The sequence below is a fragment of the Phascolarctos cinereus genome, unplaced genomic scaffold (assembly GCF_003287225.1).
Source record: "Phascolarctos cinereus isolate Bilbo 61053 unplaced genomic scaffold, phaCin_HiC Scaffold_4;HRSCAF=312, whole genome shotgun sequence".
NCBI lineage: Eukaryota > Metazoa > Chordata > Mammalia > Diprotodontia > Phascolarctidae > Phascolarctos > Phascolarctos cinereus.
Window position 1 is genome coordinate 128,409,415 of NW_027555847.1, and position 15,909 is coordinate 128,425,323.

The 15,909-nt window shown below is 45.6% G+C and overlaps 1 protein-coding gene across 1 annotated transcript in view; it reads right to left on the minus strand.

Moving 5' to 3' along the window:
- TSC2 (TSC complex subunit 2) overlaps positions 1-15,909 on the minus strand; it is a 58,327-nt gene that overhangs the window by 7,507 nt on the left and 34,911 nt on the right. Inside the window, 9 exon segments of the mRNA XM_021006705.2 lie at positions 34-194; positions 2,046-2,114; positions 3,524-3,739; positions 5,026-5,241; positions 8,759-8,871; positions 10,919-11,068; positions 11,595-11,759; positions 13,835-13,963; positions 15,554-15,648. Coding sequence (XP_020862364.1) covers positions 34-194; positions 2,046-2,114; positions 3,524-3,739; positions 5,026-5,241; positions 8,759-8,871; positions 10,919-11,068; positions 11,595-11,759; positions 13,835-13,963; positions 15,554-15,648 — 1,314 coding nt within the window.

Genomic DNA, 15,909 nt, shown 5'->3' on the forward strand with positions numbered 1-15,909 from the left:
GAAGGCCCAACCCAATAGAGCCTGAGAACTCACCCTACTATAGACTTCCTGAAGTTTGCTGAACCTCTCCTCACTCGCAGTTGCCTGATAGCCGATGGCTTCGAAATCCTCTATCTCTTGAGACTCAGATGGTGAATCTGTCTCTCTCAAGTCCACCTCAGTCTGGCTTCCTTCTTCAAGGACAACTGCAGATTCTACCAAGAAACAAACAAAGCAAGTAAGTACCAGAGACTGGACCGGCCCAAGGGGGACCCCTTCTGCTCTGCAGAAGTGTCAGCCTTTTCCCTACCACAGAACTGCTGGGCAGCCATAAGAAAGTCAGCAGAAGTGACCTTCAAAGGGCAAATCAGACTCTGATCAGCACGCCCGCCCTTCCCTTATAAGGTCCCTGATCCCTTCTCCTTCACTTATAAGCCCAATGGATGGTCATATTGCCTCATCCCCCAAAATCAATCAGTTCAGCTTCCTATTACCCAGTGAGGAACACAAGGGAAGAGAAAGGTCTGTCTGTGGTAATATTTTTGCTGTGACTGAAGTAATGGGTGGGGAGCAACAGGTTAGCCCAGGTTCATCAAAGCGACTGGGAAAAGAGACATCAGGTCTATGGCCACCTGCCCAAGTCACCCTGTATTCCTCATCAAGGCAACAATATACATGTGCCTCATCCCAGGGTTGAGAGGGAGACAAGGCCCAGGTATACTAGTCAAACTCAATGACATGCAGTTAGCAGTAGACTGGCACCACCACCCCTCCTTCTCGTGAGTGATCCTGGGGCAAAAAAGTGGAGGCAGACCTGAGTAATGGTCAATTCAACCAGCTTCATGAGCTCTTCATAATCCATTGGGAATCTCATGTATGGTAGAGAGGTTAAGTGAAACCTGAGTCTACAATACACTATCCTCTAGAACTCACAGAGTCCACTGGTTTCTCTACTATTTTAGTCCTAAGGAAAAGGCTGACATGTATGAAGTTTAAGACAAAGAATTGGAAGACCCGTCTGAAAAGCGAGGATTTGCTTTCCAAAATAAAAGGTAAAACCAACTTGAGCACATTAAAAAAAAAATCAGCGGAAAGTTGCTGAAGCAGCTTTTTTCTGAATGTATTCCAGCTCCCGTGAGCAGTTATTTAACAGAAGCGAGTAAGGAGTTAGCGCTGCACACACAGGCCTTCTAAGAAACGTGCTGATCTGGTTAGCTGTCCAAGCCAGAACTCATTGCACAGGGCCTCGGTCACTGAGCTTTCCTAACTGGCCCAGGATCTTTCCAGGACAGCTGGAGTTTCTACACAGCCATGGGGTCATGGTGCCGTGGAGATGAGCAAATACCCCGAGCCAGGAGGAAGCTGCATGGGACCACAGAGCAGAGGCCATCCCATGGCAGGTATACCATGGGATGGCCTCTGCTCTGGGGACCACCCCCCACGCACTCTTCCCAGGATGACTGAGGCAGGCCAACAGAGGGAGCTACAAGAGCTACTCATCACCCATGGGGGAGCAGAATCACAAGATTCTGGGGCTTCACTTCAGGATGCAAAATTTTGATAAAATCTAAATGCAGACCAATTTGGTTTGGGGTGATTTTTTTTCCCTACAGCCAAATTACCCTTATACAAGTTGAAAGGAGACAGGGTCTGCTGAGCTTCCAGGGCAGAGAAGATAATAGGCCTTTGCTCCTTCAACAGAGGAGTAACTGAAGAGTAACTGGCAACTGTCATTCATATCAACTAACCCAGAAGCCAGGTCATTGCCCTGAGGGGTCTTGACAAGGGCTTCTATTGTCCTTGGGCCAGGAAAAGAGGGTCCATCTCTTTCCATTTCAGAAATGGAGCTCAGCTGAAGAACTACTTCTGAGTGGCTAACAATCGCAAATACTGTTTCTGGCATGGACTTCTTCATGCTAGTCAAGATCCCATTCACTGAGAATCATGAGACCAGGTACAAACAGGAGACATGAAAGGGAGGGTGACAATATGAGGGAAATAGTGTCTAATGAATCAGGTGTTCTTCTATGGCAAATACTTGTTTCCTTAAAGAGATAGAAATATACCTGCCCAGGAAACGCTCCTATGCAACTTTCCTTGACAACTGGACTGGTACATGGAAGAGAAAGAGGCCACTGCAAAGGGAACCACGTGAGCAGCTACATAAAAGAGGAAGGAGAGACTACACAGGCACCCCCCAGACACACTCAGTCACACACTTGCATGAATGCACACATATGCACGCGTGCACACACACACACACACAGAGGCATGCTCATGGTCACATGCTCTCATACACACACACACACACACACACACACACACACACACACACACACATCACAGCAGAGAAATTACAACGTCCAACAGTCCAAACCTTAATGACCTTAAGTCCAAACCAAAGTCAGCTACAGTGAGCTAGGGCAAGCTACCTGCAGGGACCCTCAGCCACCCCAACACCTTGATTGGGGAAGGAGGGTCTTGTGTGGGCTCACTGAAAGAGCTTTCTATGGTTTGGTTAGTGTTAAGCCAGGAATTTGGGGTCCTGACCACCCCTTTTTTGTTCCCCTAAATAACCAAGAGTACAAATCCCTCTATTTGTATTTTCAAAGACAAACTTCAAAAGGGCCTTGCTAGAAAAAGGCTCTGGAAGAGAAGGCAGAGGTTCACCTTTTCAGAGAGCTCACACTTAGCGTGATCCACAACCTTCCAAAGCAGACAGCCAACCTGTCCACAGGTGGCTGGGTGCAGTGCTCCCTCCCCTCCACCTCCCACCTCATGCCTGGGATCAATGTAGCCAATGCCCAGCTCCCAGGTAATGAACTCAAAGGAGAGCATGCTGGGGCTTAAGTCAAAGACTTGACAAATGTCTACCCACTTCTACCTCACAACTACTCCTCCTCCTTCTGGCAAGCCCAGAGCCTTCAGCACAACACGGAAATTCTGATAAGGGACAATCTAGAAGACCATCCTTCTGACACTGTCTTGGCATGTGTAGCTTCTTAGGAAGTCAAGCCCTTTTATACCAGGCTCTGCTCCAAGGGAGGAAAATGAAGAATGGAGACTGGAAATGAGAACACTCCTGACAGCTTGAATTGTGGTGACAGGTAAGCACTAGCCTCCCTTCTCCCTTTCTTGAAGATCACAGACTAAAGCAAACCTCAGGGGATTACCCCCACACATTAATCTGCCACAGCAGGTTCTGACAAAACTTTCCAAACAAGACCTGAGGACCAGGGGGGCCAAGAGTCATCCAAATGCTTTATTCCCCTAAAGATTAAAAATAAAAGGAGGCAAACTCTATTCCCAGACACAAGCACCTTTGGAAAATCTCCACCCACCTAGTCTCTCCCTTGGGACTTGGTTCAAGTAGATGGTCTCTTCTGTGAAGCACTAAGGCAAGATATTCAATGAATGTACCATGTGATCTCAAGGAGGGATACCAGGCCCATGAGAGAGACTGCCTTGCTATAGCCCCGACAAGCATTCCCATGCTACGTCCCCCTCAGACTGCCCCCAGGGCCTAACCAAGGTCCTTTCTCACCTGTATTGGAACGCTGTAGAAGGGAAGGCTTGTCTGTCCCTGTGGTAAGGCTAGAGGATGGCACTGACAAGGACTTATAGAGGGCTGTCTCCCGGTGCTCCTTAAAACGTTCAGCTGCCATTAATGCATTAGATAGCTCCTGTAGTGGCATGTTGTTGATATCTGAAGAGAATGGACTTAGCGGGTTTTCTAAGCTCATTAGCCAGCTGGTATTCCCTAGGAGGAAGGAGTGTCTTTTAAAAAGTAGAAAGGGTTATCATGTCCCTATACCTAGATAAACCAGCAGTCTGATTTTGGTCAGCAAGTATCTATCAAAGAATCACAGACTAGTTAAAAGGATAATTTGATTAAAACCCCAATCAATTTACAGATGGGGAAACCAAGGCTCAGCAAAGTGAAGCAACTTGCCCAAGATCATACAGCAACTTGGTGGCAAAGGTAGAACTAGAACCCAGATCTTCTGCCTGTCACTCCAGGGTTCTTCCTCCCCCTACCAACTATTATTAAGCTAAGCCATCTGAACCATCTTCAGCTAATTCAGGCATTTTTCATTTTAAGCAGTCCCCATGCTAATTACCAAACTCAAACATCAATTTACAATTTCCTCTATCTCTTCTAGCTCAATGATTAAAGGAAATTATGTGGCTACTGTCACAACTAAGCCATTACTGGCCAGGGTACAGACATCTTGCTCCCTCTTCATGAAAAGACAGTGAGAGTCTTGTAGGCAGTAGCCAAGGTGGGTAAGGTAGATGGCCCCAAAGTGAAAGGTCTCAATACTCTCAGCCCACCTCAATCTCGGCAAAGTAACTGCTTTTTCATTCTGTACTGAGTGCTTAGAAACTAAACCTGCCTCAGGGTTAGTACAGCAATTGGCACAATGAGGATTTTTACATTCAAGCTGGCTTGTGGAGGCCAGCTAATAGGGAAGGCTCTCCATGTCGTCTCCTCAAGGACACAATGTATACAACTCCCTTCTGATTCTTTCCTCTTTTTGCCTAAGCTACCCTCTGCTTCTCAGGAAGGCTCTTTGCGGGCTCTACTCCTCCTAGGGACTTAAATATGACAAGACCACCAGGCAGTTAGGCTTGTGGTAAGTATCTTTTCAGTTAGTCAACTGCTAGACCTATTTTGGGCACTAAAAAAGCTAAGAGCCAAGACTGCTGCCCAGAAATTGCTAAACCAGGCACTCAAGCCTCCTACCTCACGAGGGTTTCTTGGGATCTCCTCACTCACTGCCTTGTAGCCCTGAGTATCGCAGTGAATATGTGCCCAGCTCCATAATAAACCAATGCCTGGCATTCTCAATATCAATCCTCTTTTAGAAGATTATTCCCCTAACTTCCCAGGAGGAAGCAAACAATTTAGGGTCCTGGAAGGATAAGGTGTGGCCCAGCTCTGTCAGTGACTGGGCTGATAAGTATTAAGCAAACCAGGAGGGAGGCACCTGCTAACGTGGGGATAAGCCAGAAAGCTATACTCTGGCAAAGACAACTAAATACCTGTGGGCCTCCGGACCAGGATCTCAGCCCAGCCCTGGGTGAGGAGGGGCACATAGGCAGCCAGGTTGGTCTTTCCTTTCTGTAAAGGGGTCTGAGCACTGGCTGAAGCCTTCTCTGTCCGAGTAGTGGGTGTACTCTGTAACCCTGGAGAAGCAGGACCGCTTGGAAAGTGGGAGTTTGAAGTATCCAAGGCATTGACCCGAAGAGCGTGGCCCCCTGGTAATAGGAAGAAAAGAAAACCTGTGTCACATGTCAAGAGATGAATGCAGCCAACCAATGAGTGGTACCAACCTGCCAAGCAGCATCAGGAAATATATGCCTTTACATCTATTAGCCATAGCTACGCAGACAAGCAACAGGACCCTATACCCCGAGTGCTCTTATCACACAAGAGACATCAAATTATAATGGGGAGAAAAGGAAAGGGGCCTCTCTCTCTCTCCATGATGAATATAACCTATTGTTCTATTGGCTATCATCCCCACAGCCAGGCTCAGGAAACCTGAGGCTAAAGAATGAAGGCAGTTAGGACTTCCACTTCTGGGAGCCAAGATGGTGGAGTGAAAAGGTAGTTGCTCTCACCCTCCCCTACCAACCTCTGAAAACCCAGAAAATATCACCCTGGGGAAAAAAAAACCCTGGAACAGCTGAACTAGAAGAAAGAGGGGAACAGCAGTGTAGCAGCCCAGCAAACAGGTCTCCCAGTGCCTCAGCAAAAGTAAGGGAAGCAGCACTACAAAGGGCCCCAGGTGGATAAGCATCTTGCAGCATTCATCTGAAAGGATCTGAAGAAAGCAACCTAGAGTCTTCCTAAAGTCCCAGCCTTGCTGAATCCAACCCAACAACTCCAACTGTCAACTGGAGGAGATCCTGAAGCCCAGGTGGTAGAGCAGGCAAACACCAACACCTGGACCTCCAAGTGCCTCAGTGAGGGCGGGTGAACCGGTGGAAACTAGCTCAGAAAACCACCAGGTGCCTCGGCACTGTACCTCAAAGGAATCTCCCAGTGCATTGGCAGAAACAAGGGAGGCAGCACTGCAAGGGGCCCCAGGCAGATAAATACCCTGCAGCATCCATCTAAAAGGAGCTGAAGAAAGCTAAAGGAAAGGAAAAGCAGGCAACCTAGAATTGCCTGAAAGTTCCAGCCTTGCTGATTCCAGCCCAACACAAGGTAAGCTGCCAAAACCCAACAGCCTCCAATTGCCAACCTAAGAGGGCCAAGCACACAAAGCCAGTGACCAGGACCTAGGCTCCCAACACAAGAAGCTTGGGTCAGTGCCCTCTGTTCCCCAGCAAGAGAGCTCAAACTCTTTAAAGGCCAGGGAATAAAGAAACCATGAGTAAAAAGAAAGGCACTACAGATTCATATTATGAGAAGAGTGGAGATCAAGACAGAAATTCTGAAGAGGACAACATTGTCAACAAACCCACATCTGCAACATCAAAAGGGAATATGAACTGGTCTGAAGCCCAAAAAGCCTTCTTAGAAGAGCTCAAGAAGGATTTTAGAAGTCTAATGAGAGAGGTAGAAGAGTCCTTAAAAATACAATTGGCCAATTGGAAAAAAAGTACACTGAAGAAAACAAGTCCCTAAAAAACACAATTGGCAAACTGGAAAAAAAGTACACTGAAGAAAACAAATCCCTTAAAAATACAATTGGCCAATTGAAGAAGGAAGTACAAAAACTAACAGAAGAAAACAATCTGTTAAAAACTAGAATTGGACAAATGGAAACTAATGACTCTATGAGAGAGCAAGAATCAGTCAAACAGAAACAAAAAAATGAAAAAATGGATGAAAACTTAAAATACCTCATCAGTAAAACAACCGACCTGGAAAATCAATCCAGGAGAGACAATTTAAAAATCATTGGACTACCTGAAAATCATGATGAAAAAAAGAGCCTGGACAGTATCTTTCAGGAAATCATAAAGGAAAACTGCCCTGAAGTCCTAGAACCAGAAGGTAAAATAACCATAGAAAGAATCTACTGATCACCACCTGAAAGAGATCCCAAATTGACAACACCAAGGAATATAATAGCAAAATTCCAAAATTACCAGATGAAAGAGAAGGTGCTGCAAGCAGCCAAAAAGAAACAATTTAAATATCATGGAACCACAGTCAGGATTACACAGGACCTTGCAGCTTCTACATTAAAAGACCACAGGGCATGGAACATGATATTCCTTAAGGCAAAGGAGCTTGGATTGCAGCCAAGGATCAACTACCCTGCAAAAATGAGCATGATTTTTCAAGGGAGAAGATGGATATTCAACGAAATAGGGACTTCCAAACCTTCCTCATAAAAAGACCAGAGCTCAACAAAAATTTGATCTTCAAGTACAAGATTCAAGAAAGACATAAAAAGGTAAATGGGACAGAAAGATACAAAATGTTGTTAATAAGGGCGGACTGTTCACATACCTACAAGGGAAGATGACACTTGCAACTCTTGAGAACTGTATTGTTATTATACCATGTTAAAGGAGTATACATAAAGGGGGTGGATATTAGTTGACTTTGATGTAATGATAAAAAAAAATCTAATCAAGTGGGTTAAATGGATCCAAGTAAGTGGATTAGTCTGATCTTAGAAAATGTACTGAGAAAGGAGGAGGCAAACAAGGGTAAATTACATTACAGGAAAAGACAGAAAATCCTATTACAGCAGAGGGAAAGAAGGGAGGGGGGTGAGCATTGTTTGAACCTTGCTCTCATCAGATTTGGCTCAAGAAGGGAATAACATAATCAGTTAGGTATGGAAATCTAACTTGCCCTATGGGCAGTAGGAGGGAAAAGGGGAAAGAAAAGGGATGGGGGATGGAAGGGAGGGAAGAAGCAGTGGGGGCAAAGGGGAAGAGGGAGGAAGGGGATAATAGAAGGGAGGAGAGACTGAAGGAGGCGGTGGTCAAAAGCAAAGTACTGGAGAGGCAAGGGAGGGAGAGAGGAAAGAGAAAAGCATAAACGGGGGAAAAAAGGATGGAGAAAAAGACACAGATAGCAATCATAACTGTGAAAGTTGAATCACTCTCTTTTTTTTCCTCTTCTGTTGAGTTTTGTTTCCTCTTTCTGATAGTTCCTCCTACTGGTTTTGATAGGAATGTAAATGTATAGCCTATATCAGATTGTGCAGTGTTTGGGGGAGGGTGGTGGGGAGGAAGTGGGAGAAAAGTTTTAAACTCAAAAGTGTATGGAAGTGATTGTTGATAAATCAAAATAAATTAATAAAATAAGCAAAAAAAAAAAGAATGAAGGGAGTTGTGCTGCTTCCGGGAAAAAGGAGCATTTACTACCACAGGCCCTACCCAAAGGTTCACTTTTCAAATTACCTGAGAGAGAAAAAGAGAGACACTTTACAGATAAGATTATAAACACATCCGAGTTTCTTTCTACCAGAGAAAATGTTACAATTGAAAAATGAACCAAAGATTTTTAAAGCTGGCAGATGGGGTACGTAGGCTACCACATACATTGACAACGTATTTAAGAGGCATGAAACACAAGGTAGAAGCGGTCTGTCTTCATTTCAGAGAGTGAAATCAGAGTGATGATTTCCCAGAAGCACCAGGAGTGTCAGGCATGGAGCCCAAGTGAGGTCTCAGACAGCCCTTGCATCTATCCCACACTTCTTTACTGATCTTTATTGCAGCTGGCACTGCAGAGCACCCCTCTTTACAGAAGAACTGGGTGTCTGCAGGAAAGACAGAAAGAAGAAAAATGTGAGCTTACCTGACATAGACCGAACACGGTCTCGAGATCCTCGGCAAACTTGTTGGCCAGACTGGGATTCTAATTTGGCTGGCGCCTCCTTTGTCTGTCTCACCTGCAAATTGGGATCTGTGCTAAGAAACACACAAACACACATGCACATCATGCATCAAGGATAGAACAGTATGTAAACTATTGACAGCAGTTACGTCAGTCAGTCAACAAACATTTACTGAAGACCAGATACTATGTGCCAAGCATTATGCCAAGCGCTGGGGAAAAGAAGGGCAAAAAACAGTTGCTGCTCTTAAGGAGCTCAAAGTCTAAGGGGGAAGAAACATGCAAAGAGTTCTGCACAAAAAAGATATATATACAGGGTAAACTGGAGAGAATCCTAAAGGGAAGAAACTAAGATTAAGGAGGACTAGGAAAGGCTACTTGTAAAAGGTGAGACTTTAACTGAGACTTGAAGAAAATCAGAAAAGTTCAGAGGCTGAAAGGAGGAAGGAATGAGTTTCAGGTATGGGACACGGCCAATGAAAACACCTTGAGTCAGGAGATGGAGCGTCATGTGCCACAAACAGGAGGGCAGTGTTACTGAATGGCAGAATCTGTGGAACGTGTAAGAAAACTGGAAAGGTAGCAAGGGGCTAGGTTAGGGGGTCTGTGAAAGTCAAAAAGAGGATTTTATATTTGATCCTAGAGGTAATAAAAAGCCACTGGAGTTGACTGAACAAGAGGGGTGTGTGTGTGTGTGTGTGTGACATAGGAACCTGGCCTTTAGCACAATTCCTTTCGTGGCTAAATGGAGTGGGAAGAGACTCCAGGCAGGAAGACCCAACAGGAGGCTAGTGCAATAGTCCAGGCATGAAGTGATGAGGGTCTGCACTACAGTAACGGCAGCATTAGAAGAAAGGGGTCTACTCAAGAAATGCTGCAAAGATGAAATCGACAGGCCTGGGCAACAGATTGGATATTGGGGGGTGAGAGGATTTTGAGGGTGACAGAGAGTGAGAAGTTGAGGATGACACCTAGGTTGCAAGCCTGGGTGACTGGGACAATGGTGGTACTCTCCACAGGAATAGGGAAGTTAGCAAAAGGGAAGAGCCTGGGTAGAAAGATAATGTTTTGGACACACTGAGTTTAGGATGTCTACAGAACACTTAATTCAAGATATCTAAAAGGCAGTTGGAGATGCTCAGCTGAAGATCAGTAGAGAGATTAGGATTAGAGAAAAAAGATCTGAGAATCACCTGCATAGAGATGACAGTTTAACCCATGAGAGCTGATGAGATCATCAGGTAAAATAGAGGGAAAAGAAAAGAGGTGCCAAGATAGAGCCTCGGGGAAACACCCAAAGTTAGCAGATGTGACCCAGGTGAAGATCTAGCAAAGGAGGCTGAGAAAGAGCAGTGAGACAGGCAGAAGAACTAGGAGCGAGCCTAGGGAGAAGCGAGTGATCAATGAGAAAAGGAAGATCAACAATATCCAAAGGTTACCAAGAGGTCCAGAAGGACAAGGACTGAGAAAAGGCCATTAGTCAGGTTTGATGATTTAAGAAATTATTGGTAACTTTGAAGAAAGCAGTTTCAGTTGAATAATGAGGTCAGAAAGCAGACTGCAAAGAGTTAAGAAGACAATGAAAGGCCAGGCAGTACAGGCAGTGATGGCAGATGGGCTCCTGGAGGACCTGGAAGAGACACAGGATGACAGCTGGCAGGAAGTGATGGGTCAAAGGAGGGTTTTTTGAGGATGGGGGAGTGACGGGCATGTTGTAGGTTGTAAGGAAGCAGTGAATAGACAGGGAGAGACTGAAGTCTGGTAAGAGTGAGGATAACAGAAGGGATAGTCTTCTGCAGAAGGAGGAAGGGAATGGGATCACTTGTACATAGAGAGGGATTGCCTTGACAATGAGAAGGGCCACCTTTCCCTGTAAGACAGGACCAGAGGAGAAAGTGGTGGAAGGCATCTGAATAATATGAAATGTTAGGTGCTAAAAGTTGAACACTTTTGTTAGAGTATAAGCCTGTTGAGAGTAGGTTTTGTTTCATTTTTTTGTATTTTTATTCCCAGGGCCTAAAATGGTACCCAGCAGCACAAAGTAGGCACTTAATAAATGCATTTTATTCAAATGACTGAATAAAAACACACTAAAAGGAAAAATGGTATTTTTCAAGTTACCTTGATTCAGTATTCTGGAGCTCCCCAGAGTCCAGACCTAGCAGGGACCTGGTCCCAGTACCAACGCTTGTCGTTACAGTTATTAACTTGTTCCCAACCAACCAGGTTTTGGTTCTCCCTCCAGCAAGAAGAAATTCTCCCACAGGAGACCTGTAAAGACAAAAACCCAGAGGGTATGGAAGAATATTTCCTAAAACCTTTGAGAGAGAAACTCAGTTTCTAGGGATTTGATGTTTTGGGGCTAACAGAGCATAGCCCACTCTGCAAATATAAGGGTGGATGACCACTTCTTGGTTATATCATAAATAGGATCAAGGGATTATTGTTCAGGTATGGGTGGGCCCCTGAAACCCCTCCCAGCGCTTGCTTCAGCCAGGGGCGTGACTACAACTATTGTGATTCTCTGTGACACCTGGCCAAAGTCATCTAGATAATGCCACAGGGACATGCTTACAACCACTCTGCTCACAAAAATGTTTACTGAAAAATGGATTGGGGTAAAAGTCCCTATCACCAATTAAGCAAAAACAATGGCATGATATGTATACCTGTCTCTGATTTCTAACAAGGGAAGTGGGGAGTGATAGGTGGGGTGGGGTGATATGGCTAGTTTTCACTTTGAAGACACATAATTTAAACCCTGACTTTTTGCCAAAAACCATCTGTTGGCTCCTACCTCTTTGGGACAGCTGTGAAATTGGAAAAGACATATCTGGCCATCATATCCAAGCAAGTTTCTGTGAGTTCCAGGTGAAGGTTTTTAAGGTTATCATCAGCCTGAGCCATTGAATTCTCATCTGCAGAGCCCAAACTAGAGCTAGTGATGGATGTCTGTATCCTGCTGAAAAAAAAACCACAGAAGTTAAGTCAGGAGGGCAAGGACACACCATGACACGCTGCCTGCCACCTGGCTTAAAGCTGTAATGCATGCATGGGCTTGGGGGGAGGGCCCTCTGACCCTGCTCATAAAGAGCAGAACCACAGGGTACATTCTCATCTTTGCAAGTTAGCACCAACTGCATTATCCCAGAGAGTAAAGGAAAAGGCTGATCTTGGAAAGTCCAGGGACCCAAGCTGGATGACAGACTTTAGGAGAGATGTGAGGCAGGGTGTCAAATCTCAGTGAAGCATATTGTTAAAGTTTGATGATTGTTTTAATTGCAGAAAGAGGTTTAGTCATGCACAAGAATCAGAACTCCAGAGTACATTCATTAACAAAAGATTGCATTCTGCACACAAAACCAGTGTTTGATTGACATAAGCAATCCTGCCTTCACCATGCCAGTGCTGAAGACACTGACACAGATCAGGTCACAGGCAGCGCCCATCCACATTCAGACTTAATTCCTACACAGGGGCCTATTCCCTCAGAAGTGAAACAGTGCCTTGCTTGACTAAATATCTCAAATATCTATGATCCAAAACACAGCTTTTGTTGCCTTAACTACTAGAAAGGAAAACCCAAAGGCCCTTAAAACATACTTTGCATTTATATAATTTCCTAGAAAAGAAATTAAAATGTTTACTAGGTCGATGGAGATGTTTCATCTCAACAACTTCATGCTCTTTTGCAGCACAGTAGAAAGAATATTGGTCCTTGGGAGTCAGAAGAAGGGGGCAGAAGAAGGGGGTCTGGGTCCCAGCTATTATAACACTGCTTATCTCTGTGGTTCTGGACAGGTCCCTTCATCTCTCTGAGCCTCAATGTCCTCTTTTGTAAACTGAGGCTAATAATACTTGTACTACCTACCTCACAGGGATTTTATGAGGGAAATGCTTTGCAAACGTTAAGATGCTATAGAAATGTGAGCTATTACTGCTTTTACCTGCAGGGAGGTGGGAGGAGAGAAGTCACACTTAATAACAGAGCCACACCAAGGTCTCATTCAGACAGAATGGGCTGGGGGGAGGGGGCAGGACAGGAGTGGCACAACGCAACAAGATGTGAGTCCTAATCATCTGTAATAGAGGTTTAAATCCCAGGTCCAGGTAGGAGGCTTCCCTGCAGCTCTGAGGGGGCATTTTCCAGAGGAGAGGGAGCAACTCTGCTCTTACTGCACAAATCAGGGTACTTTCTATTATGCAAATACATTAGAGAAAATCTTCCAGACACCCTTTGTGTTAATCTCCCTCTGAGTGACTGTTTTCAGCCATGTCTCTGACACAGAAAGACAATGGCAGGGAAAGAACAAGCCTGGATAAAGCCCAAGTACAGAGAATGTTTAGACTTCTCCCAAGGATGTGCATACACACATGCATACACACGTGCACACACACATGCACACATGCACACACATGCACAGCTAGACAACACCACTGCTGTTTCCTGCAAGGCTATATACAAGGCAGACCTTTTCTGAACAAGACTCAGAGGACCTGACACTGAGGGAAAAGGTCAAAGAGCAAAGGATCAAGAGGTCTCCTCTCCCACTGGACAAGCTCTCAGCTGGTGGAAAATATTAAATGCTAATTTTTCCTCCATGGAAATAGGCCTTGGAGAAGCTTCTGCCCAGGACCCTGGCTCTGTCAGAGGGGAAGCTCCTCAGCTTCCACTTCCCTGGGGCCCTCCCCAAGGCAGTGAGTCATCAATGTGCCCCTATGCCCATATTCTTTTACAAGTGTTTGGAACAGAATGCAACCTTTTTATCCTTCACTGTCAGGCTCTCCTCTGCAAGAGGGGGGTGCATTCTTGCTGGTAAAGCCCCAATGGACTACAGCCTGGACCATGCCCAACCACAGACTCTGTAGCAACCCTTCCGGACCCTCCAGAACTAGTACCCAGGAGACCTCAAGTCTCTACCTTCTATGAATACATGCAAGAAGCCCCCATGCACCACTGCCCCCACCCCAGCTGCAACACTTTGCAAGGACCAAGCTTCAGGGTGTGCGCCCCCCTCCCTATGAAAGCACCACTACCTGCGAACCACATGTTCAGACACACTGATGCTGCGGGACCGGAAGGCATCAACTGCAGAGCTCTCTTTGAATTCCTTCACGGGAGGAGAGTTATTCAAGCCTTGCTTGGGGGGTTTGGCTATCCTTAAACTACTAGGTGAGGAAGCACCAAGCCCCAAAGAATGATGATTGCACAGCTCACAGGAAGGGAAGGAACCATTGGAGGAATGAAGTTGAAAGGTCACAGTTCACAGGGTCAAGATGGGGATATCCCCGAGGGTGAGGCCAACAAAACAAAGAAACGCCAAAAGGAAAGTTATTGCAAAAAAAGGGAAAAATACAAAGGCATAAAATACATTTTGTAACATGACCAAGAAAACACAAAAGATTGAACACATGGCATAAAAACAAATGACGTTAGTACAAATTAAACAGGCATGGATCAGAACGAGCGATGGAATACGACACTGCACTGACCAGGGGTACAGTTTAAGACTTAGGACTGAACCTTGGAGTCAGACAGTCTTTGAAGGCCCAGGCTTCTTATCATGAAGAGGAAAAATGCTAACACCCTAATGTAGGGACATACTAGAGTTGAAGGCTCATTAGGCCCAGCCAGAACTTACAGGAAAAAAAAAAAGGGGCCAGTTCCTAGGCAGGGACACAAGGTGACTGGAAATGAGCTCCCTGCCTTGGCTGCCCATCAGGTCACACTGAGGCCCACTCCCCTCTCCAAACTTCATGGCTTTTGGAGACTCTTCCCAAGCTTATCCCAAAGTAACCTGGTCATACTTCAAAATGCAGTATTCCAACCTAAGAAGGGCAAAAAAAAAGCTTGGGGCAGAGAGGGGAGGCAGAAGGGAGTAGAGGGGAATGTCAAATGAAATGCAAACAAGAACTAAAAGGACTGGCTGAAGCCTCACTGCCAATCTGGATGGGGGGGGAGAAGAGCTTTGATGACAAAGGAGGGCATCTTCCATAGTTAGAGGCAGAACAGACAGCCAGGTCAGAGAGCGCCAGGGGCACTGGCCAGCTAGCCCCTTTCCAGACACATTCCAAGGCAGGACGCAGCTCCACAGAAATCAAAGGGCCCAATCTGGGAACTTTTATGACTTGAGAAAGGGAAGGCAGTTCACAGCCCCATACCTCTTCCTTCCTCTGAGCTGGCTGTGGTTTTTCCGTATTACTGAAGGGCAGGGCAGCATTCTGCTTACACTAACCCAGTTGAGTCAAATGGTCTCCACTACCCTATGGCTCAGGCACGGGATCCTACAGGCGCACCTCCCATGTCTCAGAAGAGAAGTTATGAGAGCTACTCTTCTGGGGCCACTTTATGAGATGCCTTAGGCAGCATCATCTAAGCTTTAGAAAAGCAGAGGTGGCATGTTAGCTCAAATCGGGGGTCTTTTAACTTTTTGGCTCCATAAGCCCTGCAAGGACACAATAAAATACGAGGCATCCCATTGTGGGATGACTCCCTGAGTACTGCGCTGGCCATCTTCTCAGAAGCTTCAGTGTTTCACACACAGGGGATTGCTTTCAGTCAAACACTTTCTGCATCTTTACATACAATGCAGGCAACTTAGATGATGATTCTATTTTCAGGCTACTAAACACACAACAAGATGCAAAGTCGCCCCTCTGGTCCTCTCAATCTACATAGAGGATAAGACCAGGTCACACAACAATCTCCCCTTCTCCTCCAAACCTCGGATGTTCCCCTGAGGGAGACTCTTTTACCTTTTGGGCCTCTCATTAAGGCTCGTGCTCCGTGCTCTGAAGCTGTCCTTTTCAGGGGTATCATCAAAAGACAGGAGAACATTGGAGCGTAAGCCCTGTCAAATGAGAGCATAACTTTAACACTGACATGGAAACACCTGAGGACTGTTCATTAATCAGGACTGCTCCCTCTCAAGCTATATGGCTTGATCTATAGCTCTGTTTTCGGCCATTAACTGAATTTTTTTGAGAACACTTGTAGGCCACAGACTCTAAAATAAAGGCAGCTCAGCCTGATCAGGCTGTGTTAATTAAACACACTTACTGGCACTCCAACCACTCAGTACAGAGAAGGAGAACATGGGCCCCAGGAGGCT